Source organism: Struthio camelus, chromosome 2 (genome assembly GCF_040807025.1).
Source record: "Struthio camelus isolate bStrCam1 chromosome 2, bStrCam1.hap1, whole genome shotgun sequence".
Taxonomy (NCBI): Eukaryota; Metazoa; Chordata; class Aves; order Struthioniformes; family Struthionidae; genus Struthio; species Struthio camelus.
Genome location: NC_090943.1, coordinates 18,861,854 through 18,881,729, shown reverse-complemented (window position 1 = coordinate 18,881,729; position 19,876 = coordinate 18,861,854). Strand labels below are relative to the sequence as shown.

The 19,876-nt window shown below is 36.5% G+C and overlaps 1 protein-coding gene across 6 annotated transcripts in view; it reads right to left on the bottom strand.

Moving 5' to 3' along the window:
• Window positions 1-257: 257 nt before the first annotated feature.
• ODAD2 (outer dynein arm docking complex subunit 2) overlaps window positions 258-19,876 on the bottom strand; it is a 97,013-nt gene continuing 77,394 nt past the window's right edge. For 4 of the 6 annotated variants that reach the window (XM_068934500.1, XM_068934496.1, XM_068934498.1 and 1 more), the window contains one exon: window positions 1,012-1,423. In XM_068934500.1, the coding sequence (XP_068790601.1) occupies window positions 1,310-1,423 (114 nt within the window). In that variant the 3' untranslated portion in view covers window positions 1,012-1,309. Of the gene's footprint in view, window positions 1,424-19,876 lie in introns of all 6 variants that reach the window. The other 2 variants (XM_068934494.1, XM_068934499.1) reach the window with 2 other exon arrangements.

Here is a 19,876-nt window from a genome sequence, read left to right as displayed (position 1 = left end):
GTTTCTTTAAAAACGATAACATGAGAAATAATTGTATCACTCTTTTAAAGTTAAATTAATGAGCCTGCATGTCGGTTTCAGAGAAAACACAAATGAAAAGTTGGATTTGCATTTATTTATTTGTGAGAAGCCTCTACTGGCAGTAAAATTAGTTGCTTTTTGTAGCCATGCTAGTCAGAGGGGAAAAAATTGTAAACTGACACTTCAAAAATAAGGAAACTGTTAATTATTAAGTAAAATACAAAACATTCAAAAGTGAGTATTTGAAAAACATAATTTATTTAAACATTTGGCTTTTTCAGTTTTCTCACTTGTAATTAAGACATTACTGCTCTCAGGGAAATGTCTTAGTCAATGTTGTTTTTTGAGCATGGTACATACTTTATCAAAGAGTAGGTAACAGTTAAATAAATACCTGGAATGTAATTCAGTACCTTTGTAATCTATAATATGCATAATTGATTATTGTTGAATACCAGTAGTTGATTACACGGCTATTGAAAGGAATTCAGTAATTCTAAATATAATTTTATGTAGAAAAATAAAGTAACTACCTCAATACAACACCGTTCTCGTTGACTGCAATAGGTTTCTTTATTGTCACAGAAAACCACACGTTAAACTGTTAAAAATGGAAAATGACAATGAGAAAATTTATAATATGTAAACATAAATTTAATAATTTTTATTTACAGCTAGTAAATTTTAATTTGCTTTAAATGCGTATGTTAATTAAGACACGTATTTCACCAGCTACTTACACAATTAGCACTATTTTGTTTGATGCTGGTGGTAGCAGGAAATTTGGAATGATGCCTACTGCTACAGCTGTTCGCAGACCTTATATAACACCAGATGTGAGATTGATGTCTCTGTATTTTGTCCTCTCCTGTGAATTGCAAGTGATCAAACAGGCAAAAAACCATAGTGACAGGATGATTAGACAAGTTTAGCAGGAAGGGAATTGTTCAAGACATTCATAAATTACTGCACAACCACACACATGCAGTAATGGAAAATGTATTTATTGTAACTTCACAGATATGCAAAAACACATATATCTAAAATTAATCTGAGATACAAGCTTATTAAATACGGAAAACTCCTTTGACATTATCTTACACACACCATCAAGGTAAAAGCAAACAAAACATGCTTTTGGTTTCACAGATGTATTTTTATTATTAAAACATTCTCCTATAAATGTTTTACAAACTCTGCTGTGAAATACAGATACTAGAGCAAGTAGTCACCTATTTAAGTGTAGCTGTATTGTAAAAGAAGTGTGTTGATAAAAGCTGTTAAAGCATCAGCCATACTTTGCTTTTTCTGTTGCCAGAGCCAATCTGCGAATGTTTGCTATGCAACCAGCTGCTGCCTCCTGTAGAGTTTCGTCTGTAGAGCCTACCATAGCCAGTAGGAGCTAGTAAAAATACAAAAGAAAAACTGCGTAAGAAAAACAAATAGGTATGCTATTATGCATATAATATTCAAATCTTATATACAACAATTGTACAAATTTACTCACACATATATAGAAAAATAAAATGCTAAAAATTATTTTAACCAAAAATCTTGTAAATTAAGATATACAGACACAATGCTTTAAGTTTTATCATATTTATACCTGCCACTTCATATTTTCATACCTGATTTTCTGATTATCTTATTATATCTGTCCATCAGTTCTTACTTGGATTTTTTTTCTTGTGAGTAGAAATTGCACATGCTTTAATTGAAATCATGATTTCCCCCTCAAGGCATACCAGTATCTTTGTACACGCTCAAGATTTTTAACAAACAAAGCCATGCACTTTTTTTTTTTGGCCTTGACCTTGAAACTGGATCCACGTGAATGGGCCCTCATGTCCCATTGACTGCAATAGGTTTCTTTATTGTCACAGAAAACCACACATGTTAAACTGCTTGAGGGATAACGGTCTGGGCATATCATTCTTAAATATTTGCATGTAAGAGTAAAAAACAACAAAGTTCAGCAAAGGCCCCAAACTTCTGGAGCTGATTCAGCTCTTCAGTCACGTGGAGCAGATCCTCTACTCTGGAAGCCATTCAACTTTTTCAGCGGAAGTTCCCTTGGAGTAAGGCACTGTTCAACACAAGTATGACATAAGAGAGAGCCTGATGATGAGAAAACGTTTTTACGTATCCGAAAATCATTAAAAACGGTTTTGGGGCTTGCTTTTTTGGTGTGTTGCAAGCTAGTGATGCAACTGCAACTGCAATATATGCTGGAAAACAGAAGACTTGCTTCGCTTAGATCAGCTCCGTGAAATCCTCAGACTTCTGAAAATCTGCCAAACTTAATGTGAGTTCAGGTATTGTGAAGCTCAGACAGCTCTAATTAAAACCTATATTTTCAGTCTGCAATACTTAGGATTCTGTGTTCACCCAAACAATGTTGAATCAAACCACAAAAAAATCTGTTATCACTCAACTCCAGTGCATATTTTTCATACGGCTAAAATATTACATAAAATTATGAACTGCTAAATATAAAAGCATAAATTGAAGGCAGACATCAAATTCATATGCTACCTTTTTCTAACCTTCTAGCAATCATGAGGCACGGGCCACAGCTGCACACATATGGCATTTGCTTATAGAGATCAAAGCATTTTATACTTGAGGAAGTATTTGTGTTAGCCAAATGTACAAAATAAGCATCTTGCCAGTCACCTTTTACTCTTTGACCCCTATGTGTAACTCGTAAGATTGCCTGTAATATGCCTGAATTATGTCAAAAAGAGCCTTATGTAAATTAAGCATTGATGATAAATTCTTCTAGCCATTCTTCTTCCTATAATTTCCGTTAATGTAATCAAACGTCTATGCACAAATAGCTAGATGAGAACTCTTAAAGTGTGAACGCTTGTGAAAGGACATATCACAGTCAAAATAGAGCGGTAAATGATATGAGAAAGCTTTCTATTTTTGTATTTTATTTGTATGCAAAATCTAGGTCGAGTTAAGCAGACAGCAAAGTCAGTGGAAGTTTCACCTCTGATTTCAACAGGGGACAAAACCAAGTTGTACATCTCTGTGTAACGATAAAGCTGCTTTACAGCGCACAAGAGCAAGAACGCAAGTCTTATCAGACTGTTCACTTTTTTTTGAAATAAATATTGCTGGATGAATATCCTTCTTCCTTTTTAAAAATTTCCACAGTTGATTTCTCATCACCTTAAACTGTAAAGCGTCTCTTTGGGTACCTCACAACGTTCTTGTAGAACTTACAGAGGAAAACTGATATAGAGCCTTCGTATCCCTGACTCAAAACCAAAAACATGTATGTACATACCATACATCCGGTATTTTGGTAAAGCCATAAGTTTCAAATTTTGGAGCAAGGAGACCATATGCCTTATGTGATTACTCACTGTATCTTCACAGACCTAGTGCAAGGCTTCTTCAGTGTAGTGAGTGTGGAACCCAAATCTTCATAATAACTTCAACACGATACTTGTTATTAATTCATAAGAGCAGAAGTTCATCATGAAGTTAATGTTCTGGAGATACGTTATGTAGTAGAAATATAGTAAAAAGCAAAAATAAATCTGCCTCTGCTATGTCTACATACGATATGCAGACCTCAGTTCAAGGTTATTTTTTCCTTCTTTTAGTCACCATTTGTTTCTAGGCTCAGAAGACTTTGGAAAACAGATACTTTTTTGACACTTTCCACGGCAAGTTCAATATTAAGCAACCACAGTGGTAGGAGGGGAATCTATGCAGTTTACTTTGGACTGCAGTAGGCATTTCAGGTGCATTTCAGAGAATCAAAGTTAGATATCCAAGAACAGCAGCTCTTACAGGCCAGTGATTCAAAACACCTAATTACATGTCTAAGGAATAGGTGATATGAATGCCACTAATGCAAACAGCAATTTTTATGAAGATATTAAAAACTAGGCTTTTTTCCATTCTGGGTTTGGTGGGGCAAGGAGCAGTCACTCTCTAATTGGTTTTTCTTTTAAGTCACTTGCCAGTGGTAACATCCAGAAGAACTGCCACATTGTACAATATCCCATATTACGTTGTGTCTCAGGATTTTCACAATATGACTTCAAAGAAATATTCTTGGAAGCACAGTCCAACACAGTAGCTGCCTCTGGGGATGGAGGATATAGAGCAACATTTGTCAGTCAACTTACTCCATGTGCTAACAATGAGGCAACTGAAGAGATGAATAGCAAAAATACAAAATGTTTCAATGTAAGTAGATAATTCCATATTTAGGAATTCCATCTCTGAAGATTTCGATATAAATGCTGTTACTATCTTTGTCTTAAATGACATAAAATTTTATCCTTTTCTTATATATCAACAAAGTTGTAATTCCTTCAGTTCCTGACTGCTACTCCTTGATCCTTTTGTGGGTTTAGTCCAATTCACTGGCAATTTGGGTTATCCAATTCAGATATGGAAATGCATTCATAGATGGTATACATGGATCATCTACCCATATTACATATATTTGACAAGTCCAAGAAATCTTTTTTTTTTTTTGATTCTGATGCATCAATGTAATATAACATGTCCTTTCTCTTGATGCAATGCCCTTGAACTTCATTTATCCCTTCCCTTTACTGTTCAGGTATTATTTTCTGACACATGTAAACGTTAACAGATGTGAGAAGCAGTAGAAAAGCATGTGGTATAAATGCTTATTTCTGGCATATAAAAGGCACTTTCCATAGACAGAGAAAGCATTTGCAGTACTATGTAGACTTCATTTTCAGTTGGCAGGTATCTATATTCTAAGGCAAGAGTCCAAAATTTTTTGCACAGTTAGCACGTCATACCAGCAAATAAGCACAAATACAAGCTGTTTGGAGAACATACAGAGCGTATGTAGCATTTATGGGTTCCAAAAGCAAAAGTAATGCACAGCCAAATCATCTAAATATTCACAACAATTAAGGAGATGTTGATATTGTTAGCATAGCTTTAGAATAGCACAGAACAGAGTGACTGTATTAGGACTGTACAATCATAGAATATGCAGAATACGCAGATTGGAAGGGATCTTAGGAGGTCTCTAGTCCAACATCCTGTTCAAATCAGAGTCAGCTATGAGGTCATACCAAATTCATCAGGGCTTTATCCAGTCTGATCCTGAAAACTTCCAAGGATGGAGACTGCACAGCCTCTCTGCACAACCTGTTCCAGTGCTGGACTGTCCACACGGAGGAAAAGCTTTTCCTTGTATTCAGTCTCTTTTGTTTTGATTTGTGTCTGTTGTCTCCTATCCTCCTGCCTTGCATGACTATGAAACTCTCGGCTCCATCTTCTTCACTTCCTTGTAGGTATTAGAAGGCTGCTATTAGGTCCCCTTGAAGCTGATGCTTCTCCAGGCAGAATAAGCCCAGTTTTTTCAGCTTCTCCTCACAGGGCAGGTGATCCAGCCCCCCAGCCATCTTGGTGGCCCTCCACTGAACTTGCTCTAGTTTATTCATGCCTTTCCTGTTTTGGGGGGGGGGGGGAGGCTTAAAACTCATTGTGCTAGTCTAGGTTCAGTCCCATGAGTACTGAGTAAAGGGCAAGACTCACTTCCCTCAATCTACTGACTCTTGTTTCTGCTGTATTAGCGGTATCCCGTTAGTCGTCTTTGCTGTCAGGACATACTGGTGGTTCATGTTCAGCTTGCTGTCCACCAAAATCTTCTTGTCCTTTTCAGCAAAGCTGCTCCCCAGCCAGTCAGTCCCCAGCCTGTGTCACTGCAAGGGGCTCTTCCCCTGTAGGTGCAAGACTGCATTGGTTCTTTTTGAATTTCATAATGGTATTGTCAGCCCATTCCAGCCCTGTCTGGGTATCCCTGAAAGGCAGCCCTGCCATCGAGCGTATCGACAGCTGCCCCTCTCCCCGCCCTGCCTTGCAATCTGATATCACTGCAAAGACTATAAGCACTCCATTGCCTTCCCCAAGTCACTGGTAAACACGGTAAATGGGACAGACAGGTATCAGTAGAGAGCCCTGTGATACCTTACTCCACTTGTTACTGGCAACAGGTAGAGCACGATTCATTAACCATTACCCTCTGAGCTGGATCCTCCTATCAGTTTTTTATACTTCTGGTTGTCCACCCATCTAGACTGTAAAACATCCTAACTTGGACAGAAGTACATTGTGGGAAACTGTTTTGAAAACCTTGCTAAAGTCAGGGTAAATGACACCCACTGCTCTCCCCTCATTCACACACCTAGTCACTTTATGATTGAAGATAATCAGGTTGCTCAGGCATGATTTACCTTTGATAAATCTATGGTGACTGTTCCCAGTCATCTGCTTCTCTTTCGTGAGCCCAGAAATGTGCTCCAAGAAAACTAACTCCATAATTTCCCCAGGGACCAAAGTGAGGCTGACCAGCCCGCAGTTTCCCAGACTGTTGGCAGGAACTGCTGCTCTGAAGACATGCTTAGCAAATTCTCATTGTTGGGTCTTATGCTCTCTGACAAACCAAAAGGATAATAAAAATGGAAAGTTCTTTGTTCCTCCAGGCAGCAGGAAGAGGTAAGGGTATAAGCCATGGCATTTACTTTCATATTGGTGTATCATGAATGATGCCACCACCTTCCATGGTCTGAAAAGTACAGCTTCCTTAAAGTGAAAGCTCTACAAACACAAAATAATTAACTGAAAAACTATTTCTTCAAATAGGGCAACGCAAGGATCAAGCTAAGCACTTGTAAAAGTCTCCTTCCAAAATCTGGGAATGGATCCGTAGTAAAATCAAACCAAATAAAAATGATATTTTCAGAGAAGGCTAGTAATTCCTTTTGCTATGAAGGTATCTTTCTAGGATTTTTCACTTCTACAAAAGAAGCAGCACAGGGAATTTCAAAGCAGAGAAAATGCACATATTTGAAGATTTACACCAATAAACCCTGAATCTGAGAAAATCTCAGATGGTACTGGTGCTCTGTGTATTGTGTACAATAATTTTTAAGTACTCACTTTCCTTTGCCACAGTTATTGCAGCTTCCAGGCTCACTAGTGGGAAGCAGGAGACATAGAAAATGATGTTTTCAGGCAGAACATATTTTTGCATATATTTGTCTTAAAATAAGGGGCTAGTCATGTGATATATCTACAGTATGTTTTCGAAAACAGTGGAAAGTGTAGATCAATACTGCTGGACAGAGATTTCTTTGCTCATGCAAAGCAGATAAAGATCAGCCTACTCAATACTCTGGAATCCTGTGAACAGGAAAGCAAATAATGAATGCAGAATAACTCTGAAAAGAATATTGAATGCCTTTTTTCTGGCTTTTTTTAGGTTTTTTTGCCCTGCAAAACAAATTTTATTTGATTTTTCTAATTAGAAGGAAATATGGACAAACACCGTCAACAAGATTCATATCCAGGCACAGACTGGGAAGCTAATCAGAGCTCACATAGAGCCTAAAATTCCTGGAACTAAAGACATTCACTTCAATATGACTGCTGCTTCTGTCTCTGATGCTGGTAATGACATCTTGTAGATCGACACAGCATTTCCAGTTAGTGGTAGGACTTGCCTTTTTTAAAAATTTAGATTTAATATCTGACTTCTTTTATATGTAACATTTCCTAAAGGATGCTGAATTTCTAACCCTGATCTTCTAATTGCATAACACTTCTTTTCCAAAAAAGACATTTTTCACATGCTTTTTATAAATCTAACTTAAAAGAAAAAAAATACTTTAAATAAAAGCATATGGTAGAAGCTTATCCAAGAAAGTATCAGTCTAGATCCAGCCAGCATTTTGCTAACTTTCAACACCATATTGCACAGTGGAAAATATTAAAGCACCTAGTTTGAGCGTTATGTTACACGTACTCCTACGAAAATGTTTCTCATACAGTTAAATTATAAATAATAAAACATACTGCACAATCAAAGCATAATGAAAGGTAAGCTAAGTTACTGCTTCTAAACTGAAAGTCAGGCTGATTTCCTGATTTCCTCTTTCAGCTGAGTGAAAAGATAAGACAATATGTACCACATAGCCTCCTAAGAAGACAATAGTCCAAGTTCTGCAGTGCTTGTTTTTCTCAGGTGGCACAAAGAGAATAGATTTCAGGTGTAAATTCATCTGTGTCAGGGAACACTCTGAGCAGAGTAGCAGAGGTAGAAAGTCCAGTCCTGAGCAATCCCAGGGACAGCAGAAGATGGGCAAGGTAGACACCCACTATGTTGATTCCCTCTCATCTATGTGCTCTTCTCTCTGCGATCCAAGTCAAAGCAGCCCCTGACGTAGCCTAGCCCAGTCACTCTGAATGTGAAGAGGTGGGCACAGACAGTCTCCTGCTGGGGTGGGAGAAATCCTAGAAAGAGTTCACCTAGCTTCTTTCCCTTTCCTCTCTCATTGCTGTCTCTCCTAGTCTTATTTCTCCCTTGAAACACATCTCTGTTCTTGCAGCAAAGAAAGGATAAATCAGTCAAACAGGGCTGGTGGGATGAGGAGGCCTAAAGGCTGCTGCTTGGGCTAAGGTGCTCTGTCTGAACGCGGTGGCGGCCAGCAGGCTGGGCAGCAGCTGCCTCTTCTTTCCCATCGTCCCGCAGGAAAGCAGCATCGGGGTACAGGGGCAAACCTGCTCCCTCTCTGCAAACAGGCGCAGGACTTGGGGGAGAGCGTCAGGATGAAAACAGACTTGTCTGCAGCTTGTGGTGTACTTCCAGGGGAGGATTCATCTCCCCGGTTTTGGGACTTAGAACAGATGACTTGTCCTCTGCAGGTGTTTTACCTTTTCACATATGACCACACGTGATGAAACTGGTGAACTTAGACATGGCTGCAGTTAGGTGAGCTGAATCTCAGCAAACAAAGCATTGGCAGGAAACAAGGGAGAAAGAACAGTATGACTTGATACATTCCGTGAAGTATTCTGATCATTTACTGATTTCTACCCTACCATGAGATGTTTACTGTTTCTTTAGAATACACAGTTTCAGTGAATTTCAACTGATTTCATGTCATGATAGATTTGCAATTTAAAATTCTTCCGTGTACAGCTTCATTTTTTCCTTTTCCTTCCTGTTATCTATCCATTTTGGTCTGTTTCTTTCGTCGTCTAGCAGCCTCCTTTATTACAGTTAAATTGAAAGGTGTTTGGGACAAGGACCAGCTTTCTCCACCTCATCTAATTGTGCCTACTACAATGGGGATAACACTTTGACGAGAAGTCCTCTCAGGTACACGTTAATAAAATACTAAATAGTAATGTAGTTCTCACACTCTTCAATTAAGGTTAAATAAGGTTAAATTGCTTCAGCTGCTGGAAAACACATACAACCCTGAATGTCTAAACAGAATTATAATACAAAATACGCAATTTAAATATACATCATTTTTGTCTGTTTGTGTATATGTACAAAAGATGAAAAAAATAACCTACAGCTCTTTCTACAGTTCATCTGTATTAAATGTCTGTTACTTCTAATCTTACAATTATTCAGGGGAGGATACACCACTTCTTGCAAGGCCATAACAAATGGACAGAGAATTCGGGAATATCAGTGACAAAGGAGAAAGTGAACAAAATGCTAAATGGTAAGATGTAAAATAGTTTTAAAACTTTGTAAACTTTCATAATACTTGAAAATATACTAAGTTTTAAGGTTTCCCATCTCAAGTTGTAATTCATAGAGCTCCAAATATTTCTAACAATTTCAGATGTGAATTTAACATACCTGCAAAGGTAATGTACCTAAATAAAACTAACATCAACAAATATTTTCTAATCTTTGTCTAAAAAGTATGATTACATGTACCTGAATGAGTCCTTAAAGGCAGCTATTTTAAACCTATACTCAGCTGTAAGAAGTTTGGTGCAGTATTTAGAAAGAATTCAATCATCATGAACATTCCGATGCACAGGGAGTCTTATGGGATATGAAATTCATCCCACAAAAAGCAATACGCAGATCTGATAATCCAGAAGTGATGAAGCCAAAGGTCTTACAGCATATTTTTATTTGAACCACTTTCTCTATTTTATTTTTATTTCATTGTAGTTTTCAAGAGAAGATTAACATATAAAAGGCTCTTGGAGGGATAGAGAGAATAAAGAACTTTTTCATAATATCAAAAGAATGACATTAAAGAAAAGCTTTTTTCAATTCACTGGAAATTCATTTTATCAAGATTGAAACAGGAGCCTGCTTACTTGCTATATGGACATTCAAAATAGTAGACTTACACCACGGACGTTCTTTTCCTTTTCATAATTTAGTTTGCCTTAGTGACATGCTGGCGACCATCCTTCCCTTATGTTGCTGCCAATCCGATCAATCTTTCTTATTATAATTTCCTATTTCTTTTCCATACTCTTCTGTTTTTTCACACTATACTTTTACATTGTGTGAACATCACTTTTACGTTGCCCTCTCTTCCCAAATATTACTGAGGGGATAGTATAGGAAACTGGAGAAAGAATTGCTAGTTTAGTCTTGATTTTCCAAATTTTTTTAAAATTACTGCTTCTGTGAATACTGTAATTCTGCTTCTGTCTGCCTTTCTGTGTCTAGCAGTCGTAAAAAGATTATACGGGAGCTAACAGAGGGCATTTGGAAAAAAACTATCAATCAGGGGCGAGTCAGAGAAACAAAAGGAGCCCTAAGCTGTCCATTAACACTCACATTCTGAAGGGTTATACCCTGAAAACATGGTGCCTTTCACTCTCTAGTTTATCCTATTTTCTTGAAGTGCACTATAACTAGACTGTCTCTGAACACAACATTGAACTGCAGCAATCAGAAAACAGAGTTTCCAGATTAATGACAATTTTTGCAATGTTAATCTCAAGATGCACCTTATCCTGAGAAAAAGGTACAAAATCTGACCATATTCATAATTTTAAAGGTATGCAACATCTACTGCAATGTCAATGTCTGAACTAACTTCAAATTCTCTTCTGTATGCAATTCCAAGTACTGATTTTGATCTTTAAAGTCAGTATATAGTTTTAGGTCTAATGATCTAAGTGTCTGTCTCTCTGCCTATATACGATCATAATAATCAAAACCAGCGGGGTACTTTTCCTAGTGAACTTACATATCAAAGTCTGGGGACAAAAGCAGGATGTTGTTATGGGAGACCCATATGACAGCATTTATTTCAAATAACGAGCCAGGAAATTTTAAAGCTGTTGTTTTTCTGGCACACTAGAAGACTAAGCTATAATTTCAGATTTTGAGGTGTGTGGGTGGCAGCAAAGTGTATATCGACCTAAGCGGGAAGATGACTGGCATTGTTTAACTCCTTGTCTATTTTTAAGCTAAGTGAATGTACTAGAGAATGCTTGATTGGAACACTTTATGAAACTAAGACAAACATGAATATATATATATATATACAGTATATACATGTATATACACAGTCACAGAATCAAAAAGTGACTTCTAGAACCTGCTCTGGGCATGTTCCAAGACAAGAATACTTAATTTAATAACAATAATTTAATTGGAATTTAATTCTCCACATTTGGATCTCCTTCCTGAGATAACTGAAGGTAACTTCCCAAAACAAATAACAGCTAACATACATGAGAATAAATACATATATAATTTCACTATTCTTTTGGATACAATTGGTACCTCTTCCAATCAAGAAAGCTAATAATTTGTGTCTGGCCAAAACATGAGAGATCTATTTGAACGGGTTATTTATTTGCTCTTCTTTCTGTATTAATTTCCTTCCTTTGGGGGCACTACTAAAGCTACTTAGCAGAGAGAATATATTAAACACTGAAAGAAAGGAAAAATGATACAGTATAAATAAATCTATAGATGGTATAAACACAGCTCAACTTTATTCATAACAATATGAAACTCTGAAAGTGAGCAAGTAAGAAATGAGCTGGGGGCTTTCATGAGAGAGGGTCCAGGTATAGTCAATATGTTCATTCACATGTGTGGATTTCATAAATTCTCTGTCCTTCCTTTCAGTCCACCTTGTGAGTTTCTCTGTAGGATTACAGGATGAGATGAACTAAGGGAATGCATTTTTCTTTATATTTCCCTATTTTTAAATTGTTTGAGATTTGCAGAACTGTGTGTTTACTGATTATTTTAACTTTTGTATTGTTTTTCTTTTTTGTCATTACTTTTGTAATGCTCTGGAAGACAAAAGGCAGAGAATTAAATGTATGATGTCAGGGAAAAGAAAAATAGAAGCAAGAATGAACACAAAGTGGAAGTTATTTTTTCAGGTTCTCAGATAGCTTCTTTATTTGTTATACAAGAAAAAAGTAAGGAATAAATTCATTTTTACTGAGGATTCAACTTCCTGTAATCATCCCGAATTTCTGAGTCATTTGAGCATTAGTTTATGAACAGAGCGTGATATAGTGATCATAAAATACATTTACTTGTGCTGGAAAATTCTATGCTTTCATAAAGTCTGTGCTGTAGAAAATCATTACCATACAGACTTATTGTAAAAGATACATATTTTTTTGTTAAAATATACCAGAGGGCTTGAACTAGCACTCCATTCAGGTCACATTCAGCCTAATTATTTGTGAATTGCATATAGTTCTCTAGTGTGGAGTTATACAGATGTTTTGTAAAAAAGAAACAAAAAATCACCCTAAAAACCAAAAAATCACCCTAAAAACCAAAACTGCTTCAGAGACTCATTCTGGCCACAAATTATTTGAGTGGCTGCTGATTTTTGGAAGTTTTGTGAGATCAGAGATTCAGAAAGACACTGTGTAGCCGGCAAGCAAGACTTATTACCTGCCTGCCTGCCTTGTACATGTCACCCAGGAAATATTAGGGGCCTCAGCCTGCTTCCTTTCATCTCTAATGCCATGACTATCCAGCAGAGAATAAAAAATTCACTGACAGAAGTTAAGTCTAAAACTTTTCTCTGATCAGAGCAGAGCTCTGTTCTTCAATTTTTTTTACTGAATGATTACTCAATTTTAATTCCAAGCTTCAGGTTTCGGGGATGTTTTTGGTTTATTTGTTCACTTGGGCTTTTTTAGTTTTACAAAATAAAGTTTTAGTTATGCTTACGCAAGTGAGGTTTGTAGCATGTATAAAGCTCCGCTAGAGCTTTTATGCCGGTAAAGCATAGTTTACGCTCGAGTTTATGCTTTTATGCTAGTTAAAGCATGTGAGGGAAGATATGAAAAGTAATTTTGTAAAACCATGCAACTTCACGCTTTAGAAGAAGAAAAAAGAAAAAAAATCATGGGGATTGTTGCAGAGAGCTAAAAAGAATTGGAATTAGTACTCTGAACTCAGTACAATGGCTACTTTGTCTCTCAGGTAGCATGAAATGGCTGGAAAGGTTGTTTAACTAGCTATTATAATTATCATTTCATAACACTAATGCTGGTATAAGACGACTTCTAACAGCATGTTGGACGTTCTTGGGTGAGTGTACTCAGGGCACACTGCAACCTGCTTATAACATTATCAGGAAGCTGGTGTAAGACAAAGCAGCATTTCTTTGTGGGGAATATAGTCTCTTTTTCATCCTTCACATCCCAACTCAAAGAGGTACCTTTCCAGGAAAATACTCCATCACATGCTTAAATCATGATCATATCAAGGCTACTTAATATTCTCTCCTAAATGGGATCCTCTTTATGCAGAATATTGGCATTTGTCAAAGAGTGGCTGCTCATAAATACAATTCTATCCATCTTATGTGTTTGTGATGCTGAAGAATTAGTTAGAATATCAATTTCTTCCACCCCAGGAAGTCAAGACAAATGTAAAGATAAATAACTCTTACAGGTAACTGAAAATTTTATAAGAATTCTTGGACAATGAGATGAAAAGTATAGAGATTAACAGAAACAGCTTGACCAATCAGAAGCAAAACCAAGATCAAATGTCAGGGATGTATGGCTTCAAGGTGTCCCTAGCTGTATTTTACACAGAAAAAAAAAATGCTCAAATCATTTGTGAGGACTTCATAGCTTTGCTCAAATATCAGGACAGCTTGTCAGTTCTAACAGATAGTTAGTTATTGGCAGCCCTTTTGGATCTGCTGCACATTTGTACTGTACCATATGGTCCAGTGCAGTAAAACCAATGCTTTCACAAACAGTAAAAACTTTGCATTGAGCTTCACAACTGTGGTATACTTGCACAGGTGATTTGACACCTCCAGAAACCATAAGACAGACTGACTAGCTGAGTTGCTACAGGCTGGCATGCCCACAGAACACAAGAATGGCCACACTGGGCCAGACCAGATATCCCTCTCGCTCAGTAACCTGTCTCAGACTAACAGGCAAAAGCAGATGCCTCAAGGAAAGTATAACAGTGGAGAAGCATATGGTGTTATTTCCTCTCTTAATCCCTCTCGGCTTCCAGCAACCTATAACCTAGGTATTTTGTCGGCCAAAATCAATGTCTTTATATTTCGTAACTCTTAATAGACCTATCTTCCATTCATTGGTCTAATTGCTTTATGAACCACTGCAATTTTTTTTTTTTTTAATCTATCTCCAATATCCAGTGGCAACGAGTTCTGCTTTGGCCTACTGCTGAACATTAAGCTGACCTTTTCATAAAACTTCTTAACCAAAAGACCATTCCTGAGAAACAACAGTCAAGTTAAAGCCCATTAGTGAATAAATAAAAAAATTGTCCTATTCATGCTTTATGTTAATCCATGCTGAATTTCATCTGCCATTTTATAACCTACACGACCAAGTATTGTGAACTGCAGTTTGCATTTGGCCCTTGTCTCTACTGCCCCGAAGAACTTAGTGCTGTCAACAAACTTTGCGGCCTCTCCTTTCACCACTTTTTCACTTATGAAATATTCAATGGCAAGATCCCTCGGCTGCAAAACCTAACCCTAATTCCTACTCTTTGATTCCCCATTTTTAACCAAGTATTTACCATTTTAGAACTTTGTCTCTGATAGCATAGCAATTTAATTTCTTAAAGAGCTTTTGGTGAAGAGTTCTGTTGAACGCTGTCTTAAAATCTAAGTAGTGTAAATCCAGCATTTCCAAATAGCAACAGGTTTATTGCACATGAATAGAACATAGAGCAACTGCTGAAAAGGTGTAACACTTTGAGAAGCAAAAGACTAATAAAATGTTCACTGTACAGCGAATGCCCAGGGGAGCCAGGACAGACAGGCCTCCTTGAGATATGTACGCACTCCATTTGCCAGCAGTGCCTCTGGACTACAGAAACTACCAGTCTTTGGACTCCTGCAAAGGTACTAATCCGATCTAATGGCTTTTTGATCCTGCAGATTGCAGAGTTGATAGAGATAAAAAAAGCAAATAAACCTGGAATCATCCCATATAGCTTTAGTCATGGTAGGAGATAGGGAAGAAGTGACAAAAGACAGCACTTCCACAGAGGGGTTCAGACTTTAGGTGTTCTGAACACCTTCTGAAGTTTTTTAATCTCTCTATATTGGCCACAGAGACCTAATATATGTATCTTAGCCTGAGAGTCCAGTATATGGAGCTGTACTAGCTGTAAGGCAATATGGAAGCACATCTGTGAGTGTCTGTTTTCTCAGTTTTATGCCATTGAGAGTTTTTTTTATTTTTATCTTTATCTTCAACATGGATGCAATGGGTAGACTGGATAAAACCTAAAATTACTTTCTCTGCAGCCTTCTCTTTTCTCCAGATCCAAAGATAAGGTATAATTTGCAGTATACCCAGCTCCTCTGGCAATGAACTAGCAATATGGACCAATGTTCTCTTACTTTAGCATTATTTTTTTCTCCAGAACTACAACAAATTAGAAATTACCATGAGCTGTTGCAAGAATTCTTATAATGATTACCAGCTGATAAATATAGCCACTTACCATCCTTGGAGATTAAAGCAAAATTAAATAAAATGAAATTTCAAATAAATTAAAATTGTACAGACTTTTACTAATTGTGTATAAGAAGATACACTTTAGTTTTTACATAAAGTTGATTGTTATATAATCACTATTGCGATCAGTGATGAATGAGTCTGATCCAGCCCTTAGTGAATCAATGACAAAATTCTCACCAACCTCCCGCCCCCTGGCAGTTTATCAGGCCTTTAGACTTTATGCCAAAATACAGAACGCTGAAAAGGAACGTTGAGACTAGAACTCATCTTATAATCTTCACTCTGTAGAAGGACTTTTCCTTAGCATCTGTACCTTCAAAGTGACGGCAATAAGATGTGCTACACTGCTAAAAGATACTGCAGTGTGGTGTTTGAAAAGGCAATGTTGAAAAGATTGCAATGACTAGGGCTTGAAGCCAATTTTAACAGGAAGAAGGAAAAAAAATTCATAGATGGCAATAAATGAATGCATATTTTGGTACATTAAGGACTCCCGAGTGATAATTTGGCTTCTATTGACACATATGTATGCATGCAAATATATATATGTGAGTATACAAGAACTGCTGTTTTTAAGGGCAAATGGATCATACTTTCACTGAATGTCAAAATAGACTTATTCACACAGTCCAAAATACCATTATTATTATTTCTTATGTTCAGCTTCTGTGAATAGCTCTGTATATACAAGGAAACTATTTTTGATCAGCTGGATGCCAAAAATAATTACCTGGCATTCTGCCGCTGTGCATTAAGTCCAGCATCTCTCAATTAAGAAAGTTAATTTTAATAATTGACAATTTAGCTAAGATATTATTGCATAAAAATAAAAAAAATTCTAATATTCTTCTTATTTCTTATTATTGTCAAATTAGATGGAAACATTTCACACAGTCAGAAGGATCAGACTTGGTGCAGGGAGCTAAACAATTGCAAGAAGCTGCTCTGTGTATTTCTGTGGTTTAGAAATAGTGCCAAGTCGGAAGGAAAAGACATTCCCTGCATTTTCTAAAGCAAGATAAATACAGAAAAGAAATATAGATGAAAGATGGAACTGCTGTCTATGGACTCTGCCAGATTCCTAGGCTTTTTGGCACACCTATTGAAGCTGGCAGACTTAGCCAGTAGCAATCTTTTCCATTAAAAGGAGCAGCATATATTTTGGTTTAACATACTTTGTTTGTGCATTTTTAAGCTTCAAAAATGTCTATTTAAATTTTTTTTAATGATTCCTTCTGCACAGTTGGCTGCAATTGCACTTATTTGAAACGGCTCATTTATCACTAAAAGAGCTGCAGGGCACAGCTACTGTTAAACAGCTCCAACAAACCTACAGCTTAGTGGGACAAGCTTCTTTTTATAAGACTAAAGGTGTTTAAAATGTGCCAAGAGTAGCTTTATGCCAGCCCCTAGGTTTGTTATCCAAATGTTACTAAATTAGAGATCTCCTGAAGCACAGAGTTTGGGCAAAGATAAGCTCATCTCCCTTGGGCTGCTGCTTTTTCCCATCTGGGATCAGCCAGACTTTACCAGAACACTTGCTACATATTATAAGCTTTAGCAATGTGAAATTTTGAAAAAACATCTAAAAACTGAGGCTTAAGCTACACTGAAGTCAAACTTTTATCACCACTGCCAACGGTGTAAAAGTGAAATGTTTGATATGTAAGCTCCCCTGATTTATAAATGGTGAAATTCTGCTTATTAGGAAGGATGAGGCTTTCTGGTTTCTGCTTCCTGGAGTTGTAATGGTAAAGAAAATGTTCACACCTGCTACTTGCTACCACAATAAAAATTGCAGTGATGTAACATTGTCAATTTTCACTAATCCTTCTGAAACAAAACGAAATATGCTAGCATGGGACTCAGTTTATGGAACTTCTTGTTTTTGAAATTTTAAAGTGACGTGATCAATATCTTTGCAGGCGAAGGAACTGGGCACACTTTCTATAGCTGACAGACGTGCAGCAATTTTGCCATCTAGTGCCCTCTTTCTTGATGTCCAAGAACTGTAATTAATTTATAAAAAGCAACAGGCATCAACTTGGAATATATGCCAAACACACTATACCTCCAGCCTAAACTGTGGAGCCAGAATGGAGCTGATCATGACCATTAAAAAGTGGGTTCTTCCAAATTGGAAATAAAAATGTAAAGATATAAATAAGAAAATACATGTGTACTGCACATATATATTATTATTACATAGATATCATATGAAATATTTTGAACTTATTTAAAACTTGATTGATAACGTAAAACTGTGTATCCTATACTCAATGTTCTCACCGAAGAACCACTCCTCCCAAAACAAACTACCCCTAAACCAAATACACCTAAAGAAGTAGGTGCTGGTGCTTTTGCATTTCAGTTTCTGAACTTCAAATTTATATGCTTTATGGCAGAAACTGTTTTTGGAACATTTTCAGCAGAAATTACTAGTAATTGTCATCCATATTTTGCAATTCACATATATTTATTTCACAAAGATTGTCTTATGAAAGCCTTTTCTCATAAAAAAGTTAGCCAAAACTTCTCGTAAGGATTTATGACTTCAGCAAATAATGGCCAATATTCTGAAAGCACTGCACAATAAAATACACAGAATGTGTTTTATAATGCAGTCATTATAACAAAGTATATCAGAACACTTCAAATATTAAATCTACATGTCACAGTAAATTTATAAATCATGGTAAAACCAGTAATTTTTATATCTTAGATTATTACACTGGAATGCAAGAATCTATGTGTGATTAACCTTCCTACAATTAAGAATAGTAATAGAATTTAAAAAACTACAATTATTTCTTATGTATTAAAATCATAGCAGCATTCAGAAAATACACTGTAGCCATTATATGGTCTTTGCCTCCTCCCTCAAAAAATTATCAAACTGAAAAAAATACCATGCATCTCTTGAGGTCACAGGCTGATGAGAAGATAGGAACAATTTTGATGGATTAATTAAAACATATATATATATACACACACATATGTGCATGCACATATACACATCAAGTCCCACTCTTAACAGCACAAGTCCTTCTTTGCCTGCCTTATTATACTAGGCAGTTTAAATTAAGTTTTCAGCATCCCTGGTAAAGTTCCTATATGCTACAACAATTGATATTCTGTAAGGGATCTATTAATATTTCTTCATAATAAGAAAATAGAGCACTTCCACGTTATGCAAATAATTCAAAGCAGCAGACCACAGAGTAAGGTTAAAGATCACTTCTATACAGTGGTAGGCAGGGTATGCACCTTCAATATTAAAAAATGTTAATACACTAACTGAAAGTCTGTTATATGCTATAGATATACAATGGAATAGGAACAGGAGACAATGGATTTGTTTACAGTGCAGCATAGCAATAGCTGTCTTTAAATGAATTTGTCTGGGTAATAAAAGCACCTCAGAACAATGCAGAACTCAACAGAGGCTAATTTACTCCAATTTTCTGTAGCCATCAGAGGAGACACACACACATGGAAAAAACCTACCAACAGGACTAGTTATGGTTCCCATATAAGTGCCTTAATGTCTAGGTGACTGGCTGCTCTTTAGTGGCCCCGTTTCCTTGTTTTTCAGAAAAACTCCCATAGACTCAGTATTTGATACTTATATTTTACTTCAGATAATTGAATTGCCATTATGAACTAGCAGTAGTTGTATCTTGGTTTTACTTGTATTATCAAAAATGATCAGCACAAATATTTTTACAGATTTTTTCTACCATTCCATCCCTAGCTGTTCGTTCACCTTCATCTTGTTCTGTCACACATTCAGATTGAAAGTTTTCTGGGGTCGTCTTCTTAGGTAGGCCTACAACACTGCCCAGCAAAATGAACTACTTAATTGTGATCTATGGCTTTAAACACCATCACATTACAAATAAATATATACATAAATTACAAATTAATAATGTTATTAATTAAATATTGTTATTTAATCAGTTAAGAATTCAAGTACAAACCTTATCCCAAGTCAAAACATCAGGAAATCCTCATATGGGATACTGGAAATTACCTTAATGGGAAGATACCC